Here is a 27,431-nt window from a genome sequence, read left to right as displayed (position 1 = left end):
AAATACTGGCTTATGGTTTCTTAGAGCTAGCACAGCAACCTTTAATGCTGAGCTCTTTCAACCACCTGTGGTGTGCTTAGCCCAACCCATATCAGTTTCTAATTAGATGTATCATCTGTAACTGGCATCAGATTGTGTGGTTGAAAAGACTTTTTCCACCAGTGGCTTCACTGGATACAACTGCTCTCCCATTCAGCTCAATGCAAGAGAATGGTCCCTGCTTGTAATCTTCATTTTAGGAGATACACCAAGAGTAGAAATGAGTATGAATTGATAGGTAAGGAGAGTAGCAGGCCATGAGCCACTTTACTAGGCAAGCAGCAGCAGCAGCAGCTATGTGGTAGTCAAGTGGGCAGGGTAAGTCCCACCCATAGCTTTAAGGCTCTACAGACTTCTCTTTATAGACTCAGAGAGCTTCCATTCACATTCATGAGGCCTTTTCATCACCTTTTTCTGGTTCCCAAATTAGGATTATTGTTCTTTTCTGGGCAGAATCTCTGAAGGAAACCAAGACATTTGGAGTCAACCAGCCCTGTGTGAAATTTCTCCTGTATAATGCTAATGGCCAACTGCTCTTTTATAGCAAGTTCTTCTATGATGTCCCTGAAATTCAATTTCCTTCAAATGCCATTTTCGGTAGGCAGTATAGTGCTGCTAATCTCATCATTGACTTTAGAGGATATGGTAGACCTCAACTTCCCTTTCGTCCTCTGTTTTGGCAACACACAAATGGGCAGCTTACATAATGCACAGAAATAAAGATAGCAAATCTTTGGCATACTATAGGGGACATGCCACCAAGTTTTGTATGTGATTGATATTATTCATTAGATGCAGATGAAGTTTCAAAAGCATCTATCTATTCAGCAACTTCTTGTAGTCCTGCTTGAAAGCATAATGGGCTTCAGGGATTTTTTTTTATAAAAAAAATCAATCAATCAATCAATCAATAGTGTAGTAATACTTTTGTAAGTAATCTTTAAGTAGCTTCTAACACAAAGAGAACAACGACCTTTGATCAATATTAATGAGCAACAGGATTCAGCGCACTATGCATTCCAGGCATTTTAATCCACATTCATATAAGTAATGTCAACAAGATTAATTGCACACTAAAAGTAATAGATCTCTACAGTTTGCAACTCTCAGTACAACCCCATAGCTAGGACTAGTATGTGCTAGGAGCTCTCAGATGTGTGTGATGTTAGTATTCATTTAGAATCCTATTCTGCATTGGAAAGATACTAATAAGGTAATTGTCAATAAAAAGGAGCTGGGGAAGGATGGCAGTTTCTGGATTTTTCAGATGCTGAAACATCTGAGGTTTTTACGCAAATGAATCAAATGACTGTTTTCTCTATAGGGTAGCAAAAAGGTCTTTAAGGCAGGAACCACGTTACTTCTTGGCCTTGTTGACAAATACAGTCAATTCAGTTTCCATAATATGTGCACACCAGGGAGGACCCAACTCTGAAATGGAGATTAAATATTTCCAAATGTGACAGGTAGTTTAGATTTAAAATACAGAGGCTGTCAGATATAGTGCAGAAAGCCATCCCCCCCCCCAGGTAAAATGTAAATGCTGACAAAGGAAATAAATAATAGGAATAAATCAGAAACAGTGTTGAGAAGGATCCGTGGTGTAGCTTGGGGTTTGAGAAATGGAATTTGCACAAACACAAAAACAAATGTGTCTGCACATATCTTCATGCTTCCGAGTCCGGCAATCTATTGGCAACTTCCTTTCTCCATACACCTGCTCCTACATGGTATACTAAAAATAACTCCATGAACTAAATCACCATATGCACTACCTTAGCCACTTTTAAAATAAGGTTAGTGGGTGTTTTCTACTAGTAAGCATGCCTATGGATGAAGTTTATTAATGAATGTGATTTTAACTGAAGTGTGATGCTTACGGATGAAGTATGAAGTTTAACAACTTCATGGTTGCTACTTTTGGGTGAATAAATCACACACTGTGATTGCAAATCTTCTCCCCCCCCCCCACATCTATATCCTAGCCTCAGTTCAAGGAACTTAGAATGCCATAAAAGGAACCTGTGAGATAGGTGAGAATGGGTAAGGGCATCCGAGAGTCACTGAGTGAGCTTCATGGATGAATACAGACCCCAGCACAAATCTTAACACTCTATCCTGAACTCCATATAGAAAACAATTCCAAGCAAAAGCAGAATCATATAGATGAAACGAAAGAGATGGGTCTTACAAAACAAAATACCTAAACTATTAAAGGGCAGGGTAAAGAGGCATGTCTCCAGCATATAATGAAAGCTTCACAACAAAGATGCTGTGTGCACCTCTATGGGGAGAAAGTACCACAATTTAGGGGGTGGTAACAGAGAAATCTCTCTTCCAGACCATTATCCCCTACATTTTCAAGGGCTGTGGAACTACAAAAAGAGCCCACTTTGTTGAACTTAACACAGAGAAGAGTCTGTAGGGATGGAGATGGTATTTTGAATATTTGGGACTTAGCCATTTAGGGTTTAAAACATCAGTGTTAGCACCTTGAATTGGGCCTGGAAACAATTTGGGAGTAGGGACATCTCTGAGGTGTGTGGGCGCAGCCCCCAGCATAGTTCACAAGCTTTTGAAGGCTATGGCTTGGGAAAAGAGGAAGGTGTTGCTCCAGTAACAATCTAATCAGCAGCACCACTTGTAGCTAGGGTTGGGGGGGGGAGGATTTCCAGCAAATGAAAAAGCAACTCAGGCCCTAAATGCCAGGAGCTAAGCACAGAATTGAGAGGTAATTACTCTCTGGAGACAAACCAAACAGTAATTTCCCCTTCTTATCTCTGGTCACACAGGAAGGACCTGGAAACAATCCAATGGCAACAGTCGCAACATTAAGAGATCTCTAAGTTCCTTGGAATGTTTGCTGTTGGCTTGACCAAGGTTATTAAAAATAAGCCAGTCTTGAGACCAGAGCTATACATCATGGCAGCAAACATAGCCCCCTTCCCTCCCCAAATTCTCCGTTTACTGCTGATGTGCAAAGCGGCAGACAGAGGCCATTTGCAGGGGAGAAGTAGTGTGCGTATTTGTTTTGGGGTTATTTATAATTCCATTCATTGCTGAAACATTTTCTTTACAACCACTTCTTCTCCTCCTTGTCCAGCAAACCTAATTCAGAACCCTGACTGAGAGAAAGAACAGCAGAGAGGGATCGAAAATAGAAGTCAGTGGCCAGGAAAAGGGTAAGGACTGTTCACCTGTCCACCTCAGCTGTCCGCTGGCAATGCTTTGTACATCAGCTTAGAAAATGAGGATCAGGGATTGAAGAAGAAACCATCAGCAGAATAAAATGTATGTCAGCATGTACACACACACACACACACACACACACACACACACACACTCCTAGCAGAAGGTAGTGGTGTGAACGCTGCATATTGTCCTTGTTAGCCAATGGCAGCAAAAATTTGGTAGATGTTCACGAAGTGCAAGTTTTCTGAAATCGATGTCTGAAACTCATGTCAGACAAGCTCCAAGTTGTATTCATCCCTAAGGCATTTAAAAGATCACACAGTCTATGTTCCCCCATTTTCTTCTTCAAAAGGTAATGTCACTTTCCAAAGTCAGGTATGCATTCACAATACATAAATGACTTCCCATCAGCACACCACATTACTTGAAAAGGCACACAGTTGAAAGCATTCACAACCAGCAGAAAGGTTTCTCTCTGTGTCCTCAGACCGTGTGATAGGTAGCTAGCTTTTGTGTGAAGGAACAGAGGCATAGTGAAAGCAGCCAGGGACTTCTGCATTTGCCTGTATTTCCCACTCGGCTTATTAATTTAATATGATCACCCAGGCTTTTCCAGACAGGAACAGTGCACGTGCAAAGGGTACAAAAGCTCTGAATATTCATGATGGTGTATTGACAGCACAGGGGAAATGTTGAACTGAAATGATTTTCAAAAATTAGATTGAAAAGAAAAGTTGTGACTCATTTAATCAAACTTCACCACTCCCTAACAATGCGATCCTGTCTCGTCTACCGAGAAGCAAGCCACATGTAGTTCAAATGTAAGTGGTTATAGGGTTGCAGGTTGAACTTCACAGACCACAGCCACGCTTCCTCATAACCAGATTTTGTGCTACAGTGATGAACATCTGAATATAGGAATCATTACAGGATGCAAACCGATTTGAGTCCCCCTCCCACAATCAAGGGGTGTATAAATTTCAAGAAACAAATGAAATAAATAAATACAAGAACCCTGAAGCAGGCCCAGTAGCATATGGGCAGGCAGTACAAGCTTTTGAGCACCAGAGTTTATGTGCTGGAGATACACTGTCCACATCAACAGTGCAGGGTTTCTTAGAAGCTGGAGCCTTCAGACCAGGCCCAGGGGAAGACGCCACATAGAGTGCATTGAGGTTATTGTGAAGGGTGGTATGCAAATTTTAAAAATGAATATTAGCAGAAAATATGACTTCAGTTTAAATTCCCCTGGTACAGTGATATCCAAAGGTCTCCCTGCTTTCATTCAACACATGATCCCATGTCTAATAGCTGTTGTGGCTGCCCACCCTCTGCTATCAACTCTCAATTAATCCTGGTTATCCAGGTTATCTGTTCGGTGACACAATAATGAGACTGAATTACAGTACTATAGCATAATTAATTTTCCTTAATGAACTTGTCTATGTAGAGCTGCAAATTGATGCTGTTTCCAGTAATGGGTAATAAATCTGTAGTCTTTCTTCCATTTGTTTTAGGTTAAAAAAAATTGGTCCCCCTCTCACAAATATTTCCTAATTTCACAATAACTTCTTTTGGTATAGTTGTTTTTCTATGGATCTTCTAAGGCAGGCATGTCAAACCTGCGGCCCTCCAGATGTTTTGGCCTACAACTCCCATGATCCCTAGCTAGCAGGACCAGTGGTTGGGGAAGATGGGAATTGTAGTCCAAAACATCTGGAGGGCCGCAGGTTTGACATGTCTGTTCTAAGGTAAGGTAAGGACCCTTGGACGGTTAAGTCCAGTGAAAGGCAACCATGGGGTGCAGTGCTCATCTTGCTTTTCAGGCCAAGGGAGCCGGTGTTTATCCACATAGCTTTCTGGTGCACGTTTCTGGTGCATGGAGGACCGTGACAAGTGCCAGAGTGCATGGAAACACCGTTTACCTTCCTGCCACAGCAGTATACCTATTAATCTGCCTGCACTGGTATGCTTTCAAACTGCTAGGTTGGCAGAAGCTGGGAAAGGGCAATGGGAGCTCACCCTGTCGTGCAGATTCGAACTGCCAACCTTCTGATCGGCAAGCCCAAGAGGCTCAGTGATTTAAACCCCAGTGCCACCCACGTCCCTTATCTTCTAAGTAGGTACCTGTATAAATATAGATGTTGTTGTTGTTTTGCATCCCCTTGGCTCGGTGCCCGCTGCTGCAGTAAAACAACCCTAGGCAGATCTGGGGCCCCATAAAGCATCATATTGCACTGTCACTCTTTCCCCTGTCCAGCCTTGCAAGTCCTTCCTCACTGAGCCTTGATGAACTCATGTCTCTTCTGCAGCCCTGCTACTCTCCCACTCAGGGCACATATCTCATCACACACATGCATGCATACACCTATTCATGCCAAAGCTACATAATGACTATGGTCCCTTTTGCTATACTGTATTTGACCCAGTGGTTTGAAGATCTCATTGCTCTTTCTACATTTGAACATGTAGCTTATCATAGTCAATTTTGTTTAGATAACTTTTTGACATTTGGAACTGCCTATATTAATGCATACGTTTAAATAAAGATTGATGGAATATTCGTATCATTAAAGTCAACTTAACACCATTCCATACATGGTTGTACTGTGATGTTTCCTGCATCCAGTGAAGCAAAATGATTAACATGACTGACGTGTTTGCGTCTGCTGATGCCGAAAGCAAAAGGCATCACCTTTATAAAACGATATGGGTCATCTTTCCCTTCTAACTCTAGCTTGCTTTTTCTACGTGAGTGAGTTGTGAATACAGGGAAACTGAAAGCAGCAATGAAGAGTTCAGCTTCTCAGCCAAATAACTGGGGGAGTAATTACTGACGACAAGCTGTTTAAAGCTTATGGTCATGTACTGTCACTCTGTAATTTAAAAAGCTGAGCTTGATAAAGACTTTCTTGTTAGTCTCTATCCCCCCTCCCTTTACTGAAAATGGCAGATTAAATTCACAGTTAAACAGTTAAACCTGACCTTCTTTGGGACATTTTGTAACTGATATTCTGTACAATTCAGTTTCAACATGCTCTTTAGTGTCCAAGAAGACTTGCAACAATAGATCTTATGTTTCTTACATCACTCTTTTTCTCTCTTCCCTCTGCTTTTAAATGCCCTGCTGATTCTCCCCCAAATAATCAAGTTTTAGCCACTCATTGCTATTTCAAGATGCCATTAACACCCACTTTGTGCTGTTCACTTTTAACCCTCTGCAGAGTTTCCATAGTGACTTCTGGAGCTAAATAGGTGGCACTTCATCTGTAATTTGGATAGAGGGAAGAAATGTAGCCAGTATTTTCTTTACCCAATTTTTGTCACATTTCCACTAAATTTTAAGCTGAAGTTCATAGGCCAGACACATTTCATTTTCGTGTCTATAAGAATCAAAATGTTCCAGTATAGTTTATTCCTGAAATTTTGCTAGCACTTGAGCTACTCAAAAAATTGTTTGTACCAGATTGAGTTTCACATAGCATTTATATGCATGAGTTTAACTAATCCTGGCAAATCTCATGGACGAGAAGTTAATAATCATGAAGAGCTTTGTTGATTGATAATAGATGCATGGGATCTCCTACAATGAGTCAATTTTTGCAAGCACCCAAGTAGAATTTGGCCCTGCAGTAGAATCTAATATGGATTGGAACCACAAGCCACTTTAATAAATATTCTTTTACAAGGATATTTGTACAAGAGAATTAAAACAACAACAATTGACCTCTCCCCCAATATGCAGAAGAAAATAGCTGTGTGAAACCAGTCCAACTGGATAACACCTACCTCACAATTTATTTGAAGACTCCCCCCCCCCCAAAAAAATATGCCCCTGGCTGTCTAGAGCTTTCCCGATATCCCATATGAGGACTCATCAAGACTATGCACAGGTCCTTCACAAAGAAGCTTCTTGACTTACACAACCAGAAGCTGGGAAAGCCTTGAGCTCCTATGGTCAATGCATTTATTTTATTTTATCAACCCATTCATCCTTGTCTTATCTTCTGTTGAAACTTTGGCATTTCTTTTTTCACTGTAAAAATGAAGTGCTATGAGTTTTTCAATTTCTTTTCCCAAACAGCAAGTAGTGACCTTCAGGCTTGCAATTACCTTCCCCCACCAAATATTGAACAAATCCTCTTTCACCATCCTTGTTCCCATCTTATTTCCTAATACTGTCTCGGGTAATTTTAGTATGAAACACAACACAGGGATGCTCTAATACAGGCTTCCTCAACCTTGGCCATCCAGATGTTTTTGGCCTACAAATCCCAAGATTCCATAGCTAGCAGGACCAGTGGTCAGGGATGATAGGAATTGTAGTCTCAAAAAACCTGGAGGGCCAAGGTTGAGGAAGCCTGCTCTAATGCTAACTACTTCATTGGAACTCCAGCTGTAACTAATTTACATGATAAGCATACTAGCTGCATGTCTTCTCTAAACCAATACTGATTTTACGCTCTTTCCCCAATCACATTTTGAATGGTTCATTTCCAGATTCAGAACATTTGAACCTTTGTCTGTTAACACAGGAACTTCTTGAGGTTGAATTGTAAAAGTCATACTATGAGTACTTTGATAAGTTGAATTAACCTAGTTCTTCTACTGCTGCACCTGATCATTATGCATGTGAATGTCTTGTCTTGGGTTTAAACCTATGGGCAAAGTGCAATGTCTTCTTTATATTGTGAAGATTCCCCACTGAACGCACAACACATGTATCAGCTTATTCAACAGAGTGATTAAGTCCCACCACAAAAAATGTTGTGCCTCATGAACACTGGATTCTGAAGCTGTGAAGGGAAAACTGAAGCCAATGGATTACGACCCATGCTCCTAATTTGTGGCTTCAGCTACAACTCTTGATCACAATCCCAAATTAATAACATTCCTGTTGCATCTGCTTCCATGAAAGAACTAAGCAAACACACAAATTTCTGCCAAACAAAATGAATGACCTATAATAGGATTTGGATCTGTTAGGAGTATTGGAACCTGAAGTGGCCAACCCTTCATGGGACACTTTCACAAGTGAGCGGGGCTGCTCACCTGTCAATCATTTATTTAATTATTTCATAAAATTTATACACCACTTGCTTGCTTTTAAAAAAAACCCAACCTTCAAAATGGTTTACAAAAAGATAAAACAATTACCGGTAACTGATGGCATGTGATGTCAAGTGATTGAAAATTTCAAGCCAGGATGTGCGTCGAGCCCTGAAACCCACCCCATGGAAATAAGACACAGTGGAGACGGAATTTAGTTTAAAGGTTAATGAGCAAATTTAGGCCACAACTTTATTGAATACACAAGTGTGACTGGTATTGTTTTAGGCATTGGTATCCAATAACCTGAAATTCTTCTTAACCTGAGGTGCCACTTTAGCTAATGAGGCCTCCTGCTGCCACCGGGCTGCCACCGCGCAATTTCTGTTCTCATCCTGAAGCAAAGTTCTTAACCTGAGGTACTATTTCTGGGTTAGTGGAGTCTGTAACCTGAAGCGTCGGTAACCTGAAGCATCTGTAACCCGAGGTACCACTGTATATTGACTGGAGGTCATCCATGGGGTTCCCAGGGTCCTGGCATGGCCCTGGTCCCTCCCCTGGCTTTGGACGAGATCCAGACCCTGGATTCCTTTAAATGAATACCCTATCAACATGGAAGGGCAGGTGATGGCCACACCTCCCCTCCCCACATCCCCCTAAACCAATGCCTAACCGCCAAACCTTACAAAGTTGTGATGATTGCTAAGAGGTAGTAGGCAAAAACCAAGTGGCCACTGCCAATTTGCCACATTGGGAAAAATTCCTAGCTGGACCCCATTCCAAAACAGGCGACCAACCGAAGTCCAAAGCAAGGCCAGACACGACCTAACTAACGGGTGGGTGGGTGGGTGTTCAGCAGTGCGAAGCAAGAGGAGGTCCCCACATCGTGCTGCCAATTAAATACCCTCAACCCCCAGCCCTTGCCACGTCATCAATTGGCTAAAGGCCAGTGGCAGGACTGTGGCACCACCGGCTGGAGCGGGGCAAAGCTGGAGCGGGGCCGCACACAACATGGACCCTCTGTTTGGAGGATTCAACTTCCTTTACAGCCCCAGCTTGAATTAAAACAGAATTCAAGTCACAGCTGTAAAGGTAGAATTGGGAGCACACTCTAAGCGAATTTGGTGCCTGTTCTGTCACCATGTAAGGAAAGGTGGCTATGCTTTGCCCGAAATGGCAAACTACTTTGAGGTGTTTTTTTTTTTTAAATCAAGCTGTATATAAAGTTTATGAAATAAATTATATATAGTGATAATGTAAAAGGATTAGAAGGGAGGACTTTAATTGGGTGGGTAACATTATCTGCGAATAGAAGGGCCTCCTCCCAGGCTTTGGAACAAGCATACTGAGGACATGTGTTAGATAAAAGATAAGTGCAACTTTTTAAACAATGGTTTCTGGGTCTTAATATGTAGTTTTGTTCTGTCAGTTTGCTTCGTTGTTTTATTAACAGCTTTTTTAAAAAAAAATGCTTGTATTGTATTATAGGTTTTTTCAATGGACTACTGTATAAACCAAATTGAGCACAGTGGAATAAACAAATATCTTTCACGACATAGAAATATGAGTTTTATTTAATTCCACATCACAGCCATATTTGAATAGCTACTATTGACTTCTAGAATATCGGGACTTGAATTGCCTGTCTCTGTCAAAAATTTTGAAAGGCAGCCTGTTCGGCTTCCTAAATGTAAGTCCCAAATATGTCTTCAAAGAAACAATCTACACCTCAGTTACATGTGACATTGAGAAAAGTGGGTAACTAACCTCTGCTATGCTTATGACCTCCCACCTAACGCTCTCATTTATTGAACATTTATTTCATTTCTTTCTTTCTCCCTCAACTACATTTTGCAAAATAACACTTTTAGGATATGGACAGAAATCACAGGATCAGCTACTCAGACAATCCAATTACCTGATCCCTTACAGGGACAGGCAAATCCTTCTGGCTGGAGCCAGAGAGCAGATTGCTTCGGACATCAGAGAGTTTAACAGTCATTTCTCTCCCAAGATAGAGGATTAGTTGTAAGAAGGGAACACGGTGACCATAATGTAGGAGGAAACTCACTTGGATGGGAGTGGACATCCAATCAGTGACAGAAGAGACAGAGCTTAATAACTAGAAGCACAAGGGAAAGAAATCCATTTAGTTCTATTTTAACATTTCCCCTTGCACTTTGAGGTACTTAATTCCATTTGCTTCCTATCTTTCCATTTCAGCACCTCATTTGTCACTGAAAACCTAGAGCAATGCCTAGTGGTTCATTGCAACTAGGCAGTGATATACACACAAATAATCACAAACCTAGGGAATGCTGGTGGGGCCTCTGCCACTGCACCTTATGTTGGACTCTGCTTCAGGCCCAACCATCTTAGCCAATGGCCAAGAGTGAGAAGGAACTGGTGTCCAAAAACTTCTGGTGGACCTGAGGTCTCTCTCCCATCCCTGGTTTTGGGCTGTCTCAAGCTCCTACTAAAATTAATTGGAAGCTTTTTTAGAGAATTTTAGTTCTTTGTATTCTTACCTGAGTAAAATGCAACCATGTAAAGTGTTCCTCATACATGAGGCTGTCTTATACAGAGTCAGAACATTGGTACCAGTGTTCTAACTGGCAATGGGTCTCCATGACCTCAGGGAGAAAACCTTCAGATAGCTCAATTTTAAATGCAAAGACAGAAAAACATACTTTAAAGAGAAAAGTTTTAAAACAGCACTGCCCAGGCCATTTTTTTGACCCACTAGAAAAAGACACTGTTAGAAAACGCTCCTGGGAGGGAACGGCAGACCCCCAGATCCTCTGAGCGTCTCCTAGTAGGCACGTCTCTGGAATGCCATGCCCCTTCACTCCAGAGTGCCTTTCTACGACACTTCCCTTATGAAACACACAAGTCTTCTGGCATCACACAGCAAGAAGACGGAAACATCTGTAGGTCTAAACTCTGTTTTATTTACAGTCTATACAGGGAATCCATAATCACGTCTGTGTTCTCCAAACTCTGGCAGAACCAGCCTTTGCATACAGCAAAAATGAAAGTAAAGTACAAAAAGACTCTCAGGCGGAAGAGATAAGACAGCCTCCGTTCCCACACTCTTCTCAGACATCTCAAGTGAATTATACTAATTGTGTACGCTAGCCAGCAGCAGGTACACAAAATCCCAACAGACACTAACCAACTACCAGTATTCTCTCTATCAAGATATTGTGAGAGGTTTCTGGGTGTCTGTGAACAACAGTCTCTTAACAACAGCAGTGTGACCACCATAAACTGGGCTAGTCTTCAAATCTCGAGGAAGGTAAGAGCAGCTAATTTCAGGTCGCAAAGCTCAGTTACAATTTTTCATCAATAAATACAGCTGGATCACAAATATGATTAATTTAGGGAGAAGGGCTTTAGAAGCAGTTAGCATGTGTTTTTCATTCCTTGGAAAAATACAGGCCTAGTGTAATTATTGGGGGGGGGGTTGATGAGAGAAATGTCCCCCCCCCCCGCCCAGTATGCATGTGTCTATAGAGAGAGAATGACACCGATGGCTTCAGAGTGGGGAGAATGGAAAAGTGTCCCCTCCTCAAGACAAGTAGTATTGCCCCCTTCCTTTATCAGTAATTGGGGGGGGGGGAGCTTGCCTCCCATGAAATACATTTTGTCCTTTTGTGCTACACCACACCTTTTCTTTCTGGTGCCACCATTTAGCATATCATCAAAGGTGCAACATCACAGTTAGAACAATTATTTAAAATAAAATAACATGGTAAACTATATATTTATGTTTGTTCCATTTAAAGAAAGCAACAACAACAGAATTTTAAAAACACATGAAATTTTGTCTTAGCTAAATTCAGGGCAAAGGGAAAGGTATATCTAGAATGTGAGGAGAAACCAATTTAGACATATCGCCATTAATGGCGGGCTGAATGTATCATTGCATCCATATGAACAGAAGTGACAAGAGGCACTTCTGAAACATTACTTGCATTTGGAAAGTAAAGATTAGTCACATTTTCTACAAAATATTTATAGTGGTGTTTTGCAATCGCCTCTGGATAGGTACTAGAGGGTTAGGCTAATTGAAACTTCCTTATTCCTATGTTTTACGGTACCTAATCCTGAAAACAAGTGATCAAGGCTGCAGGGTAATTGTAACAAAACCAAAAAAACAAGCAAACAAAACAAAAACAGACAAAACTGCAGAGCAACAATTGCTAGAGAAATAAGGCAGCAGAAAAACAAAACACTAATTAATTTGTCTTCCTGACCTAAGTGAGATTTGTAGCCCTTAGAGGTGAGAGGCTTATGCACTAACTTGCTCTGCCACCTGGTACCCGGTGTTATTTTTATTACACTAGCCCAATTTCCTCTAAGCACCAATGTTCATTAAAGCCCCAGATATAGAAGTGCACTTCAGTTCTGTTTTATTAAAATATACAGAGCAGAATTTAGCGAGACGGCTCTAGGCACAGAAGAATAGAATATGTCATTTTAGAAGAAAGGAAGAAAAAAGGAAATTGCAAATGTTAGGCAAGTTGAGTTAGTGAAGCTGGTGGGAATAGGAAATCCGAATGTAAAAAATTGTGCTCTGTCTATTGGAAAGTAACATAGGGTAAAGTAACCTCTACCTTTTCAATATGCAGGGAACTCATTTATTTATTTATTTATTTATTTATTTATGCATGCATGCATGCATGCATGCATGCATATTGCATAGGTGTTGTTTTGCCACTGCATTTGCCAATGAGGAAAGATATCATCTGGCTCCAAAACACCTTGGTTGGTTGAATAAATTATGAGACATTGCAGGGGAATGATGGGTGGTCACATAATCTCAGGATCATTCCTAAGTGTTTATAATGTGTTGCTTTAACATGGATAGTAATACAACTTCATATCATTATTTCTTCTATGCTTAACTTCAAGAAGTCTCTTGGTGCTGCTTCTTATAAACATTAACTGATAATGCCATACCAAAATCGGCTCCATAATGTTAGAGCTTATAGCAGGCATGTCAAATCTGCGGCCCTCCAGATGTTTTGGACTACAATTCCCATCTTCCCCAACCACTAGTCCTGCTAGCTAGGGATCATGGGAGTTGTAGGCCAAAACATCTGGAGGGCCGCAGGTTTGACATGCCTGGCTTATAGGATAGCTAATGATGATGACAACGACGATGGCAACAACATTAACAACAACAACAACAACAACAACAACAACAACCTGATATAGCTCATAAAGTGGTAGTAAAGCATGGCACGACAGCCAGCCATTCCTCTTTTCCCTCTCCCCCCTTTATTAATTTTTTTTAAATTTATTTCACATGTGCTTGTGGTTTGTTTGTCAGGGACCCCTGGCTCTTCCAGATGTCTTCAAAATGTGCCATTGTTTGTTTGTTTTGTTTTGGCATTTCAGAGTTGTTATTGTCTTTTTCATTTTTGTAGTTTTTAACATTCATAGTTTTTCATATGTCTATTGTGTTTTGATATGTTTATAAATTGCTTAGAGACTCTCTTGGCATTAAGCGGTATATAAATGTATGAAAAATAAATGTCTCCTTTTATTAGCCAATCTCATTTGGGAATGCCTTCCCATTAAAACGTTTTAGTGAACGTAAAAAGTTTCTTCAAAGAAAGGCAAAAGGCCAAGTTATGTAAAAAGCAATATAAAGTTGGGAGCAGCCACCTTACTAGGGTTCTATGATAAGTTGTCCCTCTGCTTCTTCAGATTATTTCTTGATTTAGAGTATCTTAATCTTAAATGCATCTACTGAGCTCAGTGTTACATATCCACAGGTAAGCTTGCATGGGAGTGCAGTGGTACTAGCTGATGATAAGGCGTGGATGTGGGGTTGGTGGGTGGGAGATCCTATGATGAAGGAACTTCCACTTCCTAAGCCCCATGGATAGTTCCAGTCAAGGTGAAAGGCATTTGGGGGGTGGCCTTTTGGGGTTTTTTGTTGTCTCTGCACCCCCATTTCCCCTAACACTGATGTCAATGGATGGGGAAATCACTACCAAAAGTGGCTCACTATGCTAGCTTCCCAGCAGAACAGTCACTGTTGCTTATCAGGAGCTGCAGGGGCAAGGCGGCAGCGAGGTTAGTGCAGCCAATCCAGTGCTCCTGCCAGTGTGTTTGCACTACATCAACCTCCTTGTCCCTCTCCCTCTTCCCTCTTGGTAAACAACAAACATCCACAGGGAAGCAAGCACAGTAGCTCTGCCCTACCCAGTGAGCCACTTCTGATTACTACACCAACTCCAGGGCTGGTAGCTATTGCTATAACTGCTAAGGGCAAATGAAGGAGGGAAAGATAAGAAAGTTGTGGTGCCTTGTGATTAAACCAATAGAAGCCAGTAGAAGGAAGTCATGTGATATGTGGACATAATTGCCCCTTTGCTTCCCTTTGTTTGTAAGTGTATAAATGTTTGTGCTTTGTTCCTATTTGGTGTGCCACCTGTCCACCACTTAGTCATTGAGGTTGTGTCACACTGACCTCGCAATGCCTAAATTAACATCCTGTTTGACTGACAACTGACAAGATCTTATTGGCCAGCCAAGTTGAACCCACCAGGTATTCGGTATTGAACACCAATATTTCCCCAACAGTGGATAGATGGTAGGGGAACAAAGGGCACCCATGGCCTTCTGAAATCTGCCTTGGCATGCTCCCTTTCAAGCCCTACAGCTGGTGATACATCTGCACCTATAGAAGTTTATGTAGGTGCACTGGGGTCTTTCAGGCTGTGTGCTAGTGGAGCTCCCTGTTGCCAGTGGAGTGGCTTTTCCATAGCTGCCAAGTTTTCCCTTTTCTCGCGAGGAAGCCTATTCAGCATAAGGGAAAATCCCTTTAAAAAAGGGATAACTTGGCAGCTATGGCTTTTCCTAAATTCCCTTAGCTGGATTTGGGCCAACTTTATGATTGTGGCCTTAATATTAAAACTGTAGTTTCAATTTTGTTCCTCAGTTTGAGAGTTTTAAGCTGAGAAGTGAGTTGTAGATTTTATTTTTTAAAAAATAAAGCATGGCCCGGAAAATAAAATAACCCCGAAGTATACAAAAGCTGATCATCCCTGGCCTGTGGTATGCAAGTGGCTCTTATAAACTGATGGATGTTATACTAATTAAAATCTGCAAAGATGTTAGCTATCAATAAGCATTTAGTCTATGGCTCTGATTCACACACTTGAGGGAAGCAATCAAGAATTTTGGTGTTCAGTTCTGACTTTGGAGCAGCCTTTTACATCCATTACAAATTCTATTTTTCAAAATGTCATTTTCATTCAACAATTAAACTATTTCATTCTCCAAGCAATTATTATAGAAAGAGATTATCTGCTCTATGGAAGCTGCAAAGGTTTTAAATGTCAATGCAATCTGGCAAATAAGTATCAAAACTACTATAGAAAAACATTTCAACCTCTAACTTTCAAAACAATAACATCTGGCCATATCTTAAAGCAAAAAAGAAATAGAAGTGATAAACATTTCCTAAAAATCCAAATATCTAAAATTATTCATGTCATTCTGCAGTATAAATTAACATTTTCCTAAAAATGATTGCAATTTATGCAAAGCATTAGAAACCCTTCAGTAATTGCTTTGCAAAGAAAACATACAAATAGGATTTGATTACTAATTTAATGTTATCTTCATATAGTAACATTTCAACAAGACGTTTTAAAACATTGGTGCTAATGCCATGCCCAATGGATGCTTGCAAAGGATGTCTTTGAGAATCAACCGAAAAACATTTATGAATGCAATACAAAAACCACTGATTCTTTGCAACCTTCATTCACTTTGGTAAGTGGAACTTAGGGCTTGTTTATAGCTTACATTTCATGCTCATAATAAATGGAAACTCTTGCTTGCTCCCCCCAGCACCTCCACACTTAACAGCTATCTGTGTGGAGCCAATCACAATTCCATGAAGTTGTACTCAAAGCAATTGAGGATGAGTGCATGATGGATAGCATTATAACGTGACAAATTAATATAAATAAAATGAGCTCTTCGAAGATATTCTGAGAAGTATAGTGAGGAAATATTACTGTCATAACAGAAAATGTGATGTGCTGCAAATGCCTAGCTCAGTGTTGCTGAGTTAGTCCCCTTCCCTAGATGCAAATTGGGGGCTCTTCCAACTGACCAGGTGACATTTGTCCTGATTTGGTTTGGCAAATTTTGCATGGAGGTTCTATGATGTCTGCTGTTTACTGAACATTCATCCTGATTTGTTTCCACTGAGATTACACAACATCATGTCAAACAGTCCCACACTTCCCAGTGCATTATCCTATCACTATCCTTACCGCAAAAACATTAACTTCTTTAGAAGTTAGTTTGTTGCACAAGAAAGCCAAATCCACCTTAATTATGCAATCTCAATTTGCTGGTATATGACTGAATCCCACCTGCAAAATAGTGACAGCCTGGAAGCAGCCAGGTCTTTCCTTCCATGGTCTCCAATTTGCTGCAGATACATATTGGAATGAACACCTGAACACACTGGTGACATGCAATGATAGGGATATTACTGAGGTGCTGTTGTTGTTGTTGTTACTACTACTACTACTACTATTTCTGTTTCAGAAACCTTAAAGAAATAGAGGAAGGGTGAATGGGGCAGAATTAGATCCCAAAGAAAAAGTGAATAACTTATTCTCATTACTAGTGCTGGATGAAGTGAGGCATCAGTGTTGTGCTAAGGCAATCATTCCGTCAGTGCAAGCATTTCTGCTTGCTAGATGGAAAGATCTCCCCTTTCCTGCTCACCACCCCCATGCAGTGTTTTGAAGTTTCTCCCAACCCTTCAGAGCAGATTGGGGGGGGGCACTGGGGAGGAGAGGGGGAAAGCTTCATTGCACTAGCAGGAGTCCTTGTGCTGGCTTCTGTACCAGTTGAATCCTGCCTAAAAATATGAAAATACCCTTTCCCCACTCTACACTTGGATGAACACAGAAATAGCCAAAAGCCACCCAAAGGCACAACACTATTAGTGCCCAAATGCCTGGGAGAATAAAAACGTTTTTGCCTGACAATGAAAAGGTGACAACGTTGGTGCTTGGCAAACATCCCAGAGTTGAATTCTGCAGACAAGGCACAGAAATATCATAGCAGCATTTATTTCATTTTATTGTTTGGTAGTGCATTTTATTGATGAACTCATATGGGATGTGGTGAAATTCCCATGTGTAATGTTTCATGGGATTACACTTACAATTGTATTACCAAAAGAAATTCAATGTTTCAGGTAGTGGTTCAGGCACTCAACAGGCACAATTCAAATAGATACATTCCTTTTTATTGATGTTTGAAAATGTAAATAGCTCCATTAAATCTTTTCCCTAGACCAGAGTACAGTACTAAGTTTTACAATATCTGAGGGTGGCATATAACAATTGTATGAAGTTTCTTCTAAATGCACTGTGAATGGTATCTGCCCGGCCTTCTTATCAAGTTAAAAAAACAACGATATTGAGAGAGTTCCCCTTCAAATCACATGCATGGTGTGTCTTCCACAGCTGCAAAATAAATCTGCTAACACAAAAGCTGTTCTAAGGGCACACAGCTTACATGTCTTATAGAATAAACATTTCAGCACTTAAGTAAATAAATTGGTAACAAAGATGAAGCTTCTGGCAGATTTATCATCCTGCCGTATTAGTTCTGTGGTAGTAAGAAACGTCCTTATACTTTTGATGCCAGATGTTCTCATTGGGAGAGCAGCGGTTCATGGAAACAATCCCATTGTATACAATGGGATTACTCATGTGAGAAATTGCTTGTGTAGCTTTATACTTATGAATGTGTTTACACCTTCCAAAATAAGAGCACAGATGAAAGAAGCATATTTCAGTGTTTCATTGCAATTGATGATCTGACAATTTGTATTCATTTCTTTTTAATATGATGGAATGAGCACCTGTGTTTGTTTTCCGGTTGATGTCGATGGCCTATTAACAAATTGGTGATTAATATTAACATTCTGAAAGAGTATTTTGAAAATTAGTTGGATCCAGAGAAAAACTTCTGGAAGCAGCTCTGCAGAAATTGGCTTCCCCTCCCTGGGAAGTCAACATGATTCATACCCAATGGCATCTAGGTTTTTTTTTCTCTCTGAGTCCAGCATAGAAAAGAGTTTGCATCCAGCTACAATTTTTTCTTCCAACCAACTTGTAAATAGTTTATGTATCCAGCCTTGTTCTCACCAGTGAAATCAAAATAACAGTGTCAGAGATCAAACCTGTTGGATTCTTTGGGTGTCTGGTGCTATAAACCTATAGTAATCCAATTCCAGGAAAAACCTATGACCGAGGTCTACTGTATGGATGCATCATGTGGTCAGATAAAATGAGTCTGGTCCCTTCATATTGTAAGATTCTATTCAGTGCTCATATAAACACTATAGACTCCAAGTCACAAACACATTCATATTCCATTATGGTGGGTTTTCTTCTCAATGTACAGCCAGCAACTTAATCAGCCAGCATCAAGGCATCTGCATCCTACTGATGGATTTCAGACACTATTACAACACCCCCAGTCTTTAGCAAAGGTGAGACATTACTATACCAAACTGTATGGGGAGGGCTTATAGGGAACAGCCCCGCCTCATCAGGTCGAGTTCCTCTCAGAGCAGTAAGTCCAGTAGCGGATCAGATTACAGGAGTCAGGATGGAAGCAGAGAGGGAGGGACAAGGCTCTAGCAGCATCAAAAAGCCTCAACACCGAGTAGAGAGAGAGGCAGCTGGGGAGGAAATGATGGGAGAGCAGTCAGAAGGACGGCCCTTCCCCCCGGTGCCTGAATTGAGGCGCACGGCACCCCGTAGGACAAGAGAGAGGCGCTTTGGGGTTTCCAAGCTGTTATGCTGGGCGCGAAGCAGAAAGAAGCCATTGCAAGGTTCTGACTCAGACTAAGCAGACATGTTTTCCAGACACTTTGCACTGTAAATAGAATGCACAATAAAAAACACCTTAAAGACAAGCAGGTGTGGAGCGTCGTTACTCAAGAGTAGCCGCAAGAACCTCTGACACCAAACAATCATGTACAAATTGTTATTTGCCTCCTATTTGTCCAAGTTTGGAACTACTATTGGATTGTGATTTTCTCAGCACCCTCCATAATGACATGCAATCAGGAAAATAATTCTTCCATATCTACAAATATCACAAAAGACAACACCCCATGATGGCAAGTAATTATCACACAGAGAGGCAACCTTCCACATATACAAAAAGGCAAGATCCTTAGTCAAACCATTGAGCAATTAGTGGCAATTAGGGTTAAAGTTTGCATTAGAACTCATCCAGTTTCAACCTAGTCCTATGCATGCTTGCTCAGATGTAAATTCAAGTGCATTCCATGAGACTGACTCCCAAGCAAGGAATATACTAGGATTGCAGCCTGAATTTCCTTATGAATAAAGCATGTTTTTGACTGAAGCAAATAACTTATTCCAGAATGGGTAAAAATTGATTAAAATGTATGTTTCTCACCTGCTGATGTTGGCTCTTCTTCATCTAGCACTGTGAATAGAAGAAAGAAAAGATTTTAAAATTATAAATACACTGAAGAAACTCAAAGAATCTGAATGCACAGGACCCTATTTAAAAATATATTCTAACCCTTTAAATTTGTAATTATTAAAACAAAGGCACAATGTGTAAGTTTTATATACATGCATGCATTCATTCATTGAAAAACCATTTCCAATGCTATTTTAAGTATATTTTGGGGTACAGTCAGTAGCAGATGGTGGGGTGGGGTGACAGAGCTCAACAGACATGCTGTTTATTGGGTTACATCTGTCCAGGATACATGCCTCTCTTCTCAGTCCACATGCCTCGCCTTCCTTCAAAATTTGCCTCTCTTCTCAGTCCACATGCCTCGCCTTCCTTCAAAATTTGCACTCCTCTGAATTTTGAAATGCAGTTCTGCAGCCAAGTAATGTGTGCAAAAATGAATCTACCTGGGCAAAGTGTGCAGAAATATATACCTGTATTTTCCGGCGTATAAGACGACTGGGCGTATAAGATGACCCCCAACTTTTCCAGTTAAAATATAGAGTTTGGGATATACTCGCCGTATAAGACTACCCCTGTTCCTACGGTCGTCCGTGGGTTGGACATGCCCGCGCTGCCCATTTCCAAAATGTTCGCAGCACCAGAAATCACTTCTGCGGCTGCGTATAAGATGACCTGGCGTATAAGGCGACCCCCAACTTTTGAGAAGTTTTTCCTGGGTTAAAAAGTAGTCTTATAAGCAGGAAAATACATATTTATTTGTGACAATAACATACAACATTTCTAGATTCAGGTAGGTAGCCATGTTGGTCTGACGCAGTCGAAATATATATTTTTTAAAAAAGATGTCCAGTATCACCTTAGAGACCAACTAAGTTTGTTCTTGGTACAGTATTTCATTATATTAGGGAAAATTAGGGACCTCTGAATTCTGTGTTTCTGGAATGTACCTTAGTGTACAAGGGTAAGAGCCCTAATCCCATTTTTCCTTTGGCCCTTCTTGCCCCTAGAAGGTTGCCCATGAGTGAATGTGGACCTTGGGCTGAAAAAGTTTTCTCACCCCCACTCTAAGGCACTGTTTTGATGAACTGATGATGCACGCTTGTTTGCTGTCTAGCCTAGCATAAAACCCAACTACAATTAAGGAAGTCTGCCTCTGTTCTCTTTTCGGCTTGGTTTTTGTGAGTTCTTCTCAAGGGTTTTCAAACACGACATTGCTAAGGCCAGACAACTTTCCTATACAATCTGAATTGCATTTGCTACATGTATATAATACATAGGCAGTTCAATTCACAGTTCTATATATTATTACACATGACAATTGTACTGGTCACTGGAGTTACTTCTAATTGCATGTCAGGGAAACATTCTTTCCTGGAAATATCAGAAAGAAACCATGAAGACTGATGAAATTTTGTCTGGCCTGCTTTCAGGCTTCCAACCACTTTTGATCCAACTGTTTTCAAATGGTTGAGAGAGAAAGAGAAAAAAACACCAGTGTGGTTTGTGATTTGCTATTCAGACAAGCATGCCGAGTAACACACAGCATCTGCCAAACTGACCTCACACAATTCCACTGTCCAGATAGCATATAAGTGAACTTTTATGTTATGGGAAAGCATAAGAAATCTGAAAATAAATAAGGATAATCAATAGTAGCTAGGCAACCAATGTTTAAAATAACTTAGACCAGAGCCAATGAATGATGGAAACAGAAAGGTAAATCAAAATTGTCTCATTGCCCTTCTTTGCCCTTCCCTGTATAGGGAAGTTTTTAATATTTGATGTCTTAGTGTGTTTGAAGTTGCCCACAGTGGCTGGGGCAACCCAGTCAGATAGGTGGCGTATAAATAATAAATTGTCATTATTAATATGCTAAAGTTTACTACTTCATCTCACTGATGGGATTGGTAAACTTGGCTGATGTTGGAAACCTGGTGGACCCATATTGTCTCATCCTCTTTCTTCCTAGCTGAGAAAACTAAATCCAGTGTGTGTCCTGCCACACGTATTAGGTCAATAACATATTGGGGCAGGCCCAAATTATTGTCATGGCATGTCAGCCTCATCATGAATATTGATATTCCCCAGGACCAACATCCTGTGAATTTTCAACACCAGATCTGAGACTATCTTTGTCAGCTCTGCTAGGGAGACCACTGAGTGAGTAGTTCACTTGCAGGAAACTATCTTAGGTCCAGTACTTTCGGCTTCCAAAGGATAACTGTGTTTCAGTTTGCATATTATTTTAGAAAGTGGAGGTGCTAACTGTGTGCAAAGATGTGAAGGTCACCTCTCAAATTTCATTCTGCCTTACAAGAGTGTGTGACCATTCCTTCTGTTACAGAATGTCTGTAGGAAGTCAAATGAATGGTACTTTGCAAGAAATTGAATTCACACAAAAGAGAGGAAGGAGAAAAAGTCATAAGAATGTCAGGATCTTCCTAGATTTCCTAGCTGTATAGCTCATCTAAATGTGTTTTTATATATAAATACCTTGCAAACTCCTGTGCCTTTTACATTAAAAACCAGTGGCCAGATAAGAACCAAAAAACAACAGTGGTGTTTTCTATTTAATGCCTGTGCAGTTTTTAATTCAGTACAGTATATGAGAGCTGTGAAGTTAATTAGGGTCTCTAAGACATCCATATCTTTATTAAGTGCTAGCATACCATAAAGGAAACTTTAGAATACTAATGAAATTATTCTCATTGAACTTACTGCCCCATTATGTTAAATAATTTCATAAGAATTTTTCATTTGTACAATAAATAAATGTTCTGATGTGTGAGAGAAATGGGGATCAGCTTTTATTTAAAATCAATAGTACACACTATAGTGTGTATATATATATATATATATATATATATATATATATATATATATATATGCATTATAAACTGACTAAAGCAAAAACCCAATATAGCTGCAGGTGGCAAATTGCCCTGTCTAATCTTGGAAGCATGCTTAAAATGATGTGTATTATTTTAATAGGGGTTTGGGAAGTAATTTTCATTAGTGGTTCACAGAAGTGTAATATTGACTAAAGGCATTCTCAGCATTTAGCTCTTCCATTAATACTTTGGAAAGAGATACAACCATCATATACAGTAAGCAGATAAAGAACATATGTAACAAGCCCATTCTGTGCCCAATAAGCATGGGGGCACCTTTGCCCTGTGGCTCTGTGGCCTATAGATTGCCCAGTATCTTCTTTGTGTGATGTGTTCATGGGAAAAAGCTGTTCCATGAGCCCTTGCTATGGAGGTAAGAGGAAAGCCTATATAAGGCTGCTTCCCCTGGATCTCACAGCCCTTTTGCTTTGAGAGCTTCCTGCCTTTGGGTTAGAGGATTCACTGGGCAATTTTGGGTTGTTGGCTGACAGGGCCAGAAAGAATTTTCTCTCTCTTGACCTGATTGGCACTTGATTGGGTTTTTTCCCCAACTTTCCCTCAGTGAAATTATGGCTTTCCTTTGCATGAAGGCGAAAATGGCATTGGTCAGGTCCCCGCCCCCCCAATAAGGGGCCTGAGGGGAGGATTGACCACGGCAAACCATAGTGTGAGCTCGGTATCTGCCTGGTTGGAATCTGCACTCTGGTCCCCCAGTGAGACCTTGCTTGCTTGGCTTGTACCACGACAAGGTTCAACACTGGTTGACTCCCGTTGTAGAGGTTTGGACTGATCCAAACCCAGTGGAATGCCATGCCAACCCTTATACTGCCTGTTGCTGTCAATAAAGATTTGGCTTGATTTTATCCTATCACCATTGTACAGTCTGGTTTTTTTTTTTTACCACTCTCATGGGTCACATAATGTGCCTGCCTGGGCAAAGCAAAAACCAGAATGTGAATTATTCATTCACAAATACCACCCTTACAGAAATTCCTTAATCAACTCCCCAACAGTCAACATTGAGCTTCCCTGGAAAGGAAGCAAAGTGGATTTTGGAAGAGCTTTGCATGCTTTGCATAGAAAATGTGACATGTTCAATCCCTGTAACTTCCAGGTAGTACAAGGAAGAATTCCTGTATGAATCAGGAGTTGAGAAAATAAGAATTATTGTGGGGGGGGGGGCTACCCAATTTTGTCCTTGCTCAGGGCACCATATTTTCAAAGTCCACCCCAGTCCCCAGCTATGAATAACTACATCCCCTGAAATCCCCTGAAAGGGAAAATAGTCATGCACCCCCATAACCTTCACCTGAAATGTCTGTTCAAATTGGGATCTATTCATACCATCGCCTGAAATAAAAATCAATGGGATGATTGATTCTTAGTACATTACAGTAGTAATGGACACAGTCGGGTTGCACATGTTTGATTTTACTAGATCTGCCAGCAGAGCTCAAGATAATATCGACTACCAAGCATTGTCATTTTGTGTGCTGCATCTGCTTGACAGTGTGTGTCCTGCTGTTAATTTTTCTCTTTTCAAACATTTTTTAAAAAAAGTATTAGAACCTATCGTTGATTGTCGCTGTGCTTCATATGTGATGTCGATATTCAGCTGCATATGCCTAGCATATTAAAAGAAGAGGTTGTGTGTTATCCTTTGTCTAGGATGTGGGTATACCTTATTTATAACAGGCTGAAATAAAACACAAGAGCGGAGCTACAAATGTTGCTCAGAAGTCAATACATACATTGGGATGATGGACTACAACTTCCCCTGTTTATCTAATACTCAGAGCAAGCTGCCTTGTCCAATATCCAACAAAAAATGGACCGGTTGCTGGAGGTGACTGATGGGGGAAGCTAGCAGGAATGGAGCAGCACCCAGCTGGAGCTTCTGGGCATCTGGGTGTAAAAGAGCCACAGGGAGGCAGAGAAGCAACAGATCTGGCGAGATGGAGCTTGGGAGAGCTAGGCAGAAGCATGCAAGAATTGGAAAGACCAGCCAAGACTTGTGCCTGTTTGTTTCCCCCTCTCCAAGGCTCCCTTCTTTGGTGAGTGGCTGCACTGGCAGCAATCTCTCCCTTGGGTCTACAAACCCAAGAGCACAGTAGTGTGATTCTGCACTGTGCAGAGAGAGGGGAGGTTTCCCTCCCTGGCAGGACTTCGCAGGACCAGGGGCTTGTAATGTTTGCAACCACTAATTACCAGAGAGGAGGCATATAAAACAATATTTGGTTCATATAACAAAAAAAATACATCATGTACTTTTCTTCTCTTTTGCTGTAGAATATGAAAAAATCATTCTGGCCTTTTAATATATTTTTTTAAAAAAATCATATCACAGAGGGAAGAAGATATTGAATACTGTGTAAACAATTGTTTATTCGTCCATTCAATAACAATCACCTCCCATGGTTCCTGAAATTTACTTCTGGAGGAGAGGTCATTGAACATTGATTTCATAAAAGGCAAATTATTCATTATCAAAATGAGCCAGACATTATTTATCCATTTTTGTACTAAAGGAGATTTCTTTTTCTTCGATTTTTTAAATTGGAAACAATGCATTCTCCAGCAAGGACATATGTTTTACAAGTACATAGATACAATCCAATGCAGCATGCACAAACCTGCTTGGACTGCATGCCTAGAGGCTTTCTTTAAAAAGCTAAAATCAGATTATTATTTTCAGATACTTGGTGGTTAATAGGAAAACTGTGTATTCATTCCCTCCTCCTTGTCTGTGAGCTGATGGGAAGCCAAAGATAAGCACATAGAAAGAGCCTGCTGGATCAGGCCAATGGCCCATCTAGCTCACTGTTCTCACAGGGGCCAACCAGAAGCCTACATGCAGGTAGGTCAGTATCTCTTGACTAAGGTGGCATTTCCTAAAGTAACAACTCATTCTGACCTTTCCTTTTTACGTATCTTTATACCACTGTTCAATAAAAGGTTATGAAATGTCTACAAGGATGTCACAAATGAAAAACAAATACTGTACACATAATGTCAGTGGCAGCCTGTGCGGTGAGGCAGAGTCGTAGAGCCTGGGGTAATTTTTTCCTATGTCAGGCCACAAGCCTATACAGTGGTACCTTGGGTTACAAACTTAATTCGTTCCAGAGGTCGATTCTTAACCCGAAACCGTTCTTAACCTGAGGTGCGTTTTCGCTAAGAGGTCTCCTGCTGCTGCTGCACCGCCAGCACACGAGTTCTATTCCCATCCTGGGGCAAAGTTCTCAACCTGAGGTACTACTTCTGGGTTGGCAGAGTTTGTAACCCGAAGTGTTTGTAACCTGAAGTGTTTGTAACCCAAGGTACCACTGTATGCAGTTACTGAATCCACTGCACTCAGCCAAGAAATGTGTAAACCCTCCAAGGATGGATTGTAAGTCAGGTGTAGTGCAAATTATTTGCATGCAGAAGGTATTGTGTTCAATCCTTGGCATCCCCAGTTATAAGGATGAGGTAGCAAATTATGGAAAAGCCATCTGTCTGAGCCCGATAGTCCCTTGTTGGAAGCTGCCCAGAGTGGCTGGGGAAACCCAGCCAGATGGGCGGGGTATAAATAATATATCATCATCAACAACAACCTTGCCTTCTGTGTACACAACACTGGGCTAGATAGACAATGAGATTGATGAACAATATATATGGAAGATTATCTTAGAAGTAACTGTGCAAACACACCAGAAGCTAAAAAAATATATGGCTGAATGTGTTTGCACATACTGTATTGGGACCAGTGAGAGCCCAAACAGTTGTGATCACACTGAAAATAATACCTTTAAAAAGAACTTAAAAGTGGAAGGTTGTAATGAGATGATTCATAAACTGTATCCAGCAAAGGAAGTTTAGATTAAGCTCTTCATAGCTAATTCATCATAGTTTTATTAAATTACCCAGTGAAGAGTAGAAATGTGGAAATCCTAAGTAAGGAAAAAATGCTTTCTCCATTAATGCACTACAAAATATATTCTGGATGCCCAAAGAAAAATCGTGAGTAATTAAGAGGCTGACCCTGAAAGGTGATGAGTGCATTCTTAGCAATGACTGACAAGCACTTAGCAAAGCTATTAAAAAGGAATTGGTTCCTAAAATATGCTTCAGGAATTAGAAAGAAATCATTAATTTATGTATGGCTCTAAAATGGAGCTTTGTAAATTACCTGGCAAATTACTCATGAGTAGGTTGAGTGAAGACAATTTTCATTAGCCTTCCTTTATCTTAATGAAAGAAGCCGCTAGAAATCAAAAGTTTATAAGCCCCCTGTGACTTAACCTTTGCACAAAAATGCTTTGAACAAAACTGTCAGTCAGCATTCCAGCACTTCTCTCCAACTTTCAATTTTCATTAGTGAAGGAGTCAGACCTATTGATTTTATAAGGTGTTTTATTAGAGTTGCTTTTAAAAATAAGGACTACTTGAAATTCAGCTCTACTAGCTTTGCTTTCCCTCTTTATATTTTAAAGTGTTTTGTTCACTTTTTATATAAGTGCACCAGGCGTATGCAATACTCAGTATGAGTACCTATTAGTGACCAAACAATTTAGCAAATTTAGTCACTCAGTTTTATTTCTTTCCTTCCCCTTATTTTGTTTCATTTCTAATGTGTCTAAGTCTCCTTTCCCTACAAGTCTCCAGGTTACAGCAATATCATGTACCATTATAAAAACAAATAAAACACTTGCAATTATATTTGTGTGCGTAGTCATTCTTGCCAGAGCAGAACAC

At 40.5% G+C, this 27,431-nt stretch overlaps 1 protein-coding gene across 1 annotated transcript in view; it reads right to left on the bottom strand.

Moving 5' to 3' along the window:
• Window positions 1–27,431, bottom strand: part of EDIL3 (EGF like and discoidin domains 3) — a 223,957-nt gene that overhangs the window by 107,010 nt on the left and 89,516 nt on the right. The window contains exon 3 of the mRNA XM_060280211.2: window positions 19,774–19,803. Within this exon, the coding sequence (XP_060136194.1) occupies window positions 19,774–19,803 (30 nt within the window). The remainder of the gene's footprint in view (window positions 1–19,773; window positions 19,804–27,431) is intronic.

The sequence above is a fragment of the Zootoca vivipara genome, chromosome 10 (assembly GCF_965207765.1).
Source record: "Zootoca vivipara chromosome 10, rZooViv2.hap1.1, whole genome shotgun sequence".
NCBI lineage: Eukaryota > Metazoa > Chordata > Lepidosauria > Squamata > Lacertidae > Zootoca > Zootoca vivipara.
This window is presented reverse-complemented; position numbering and strand designations above follow the sequence as displayed.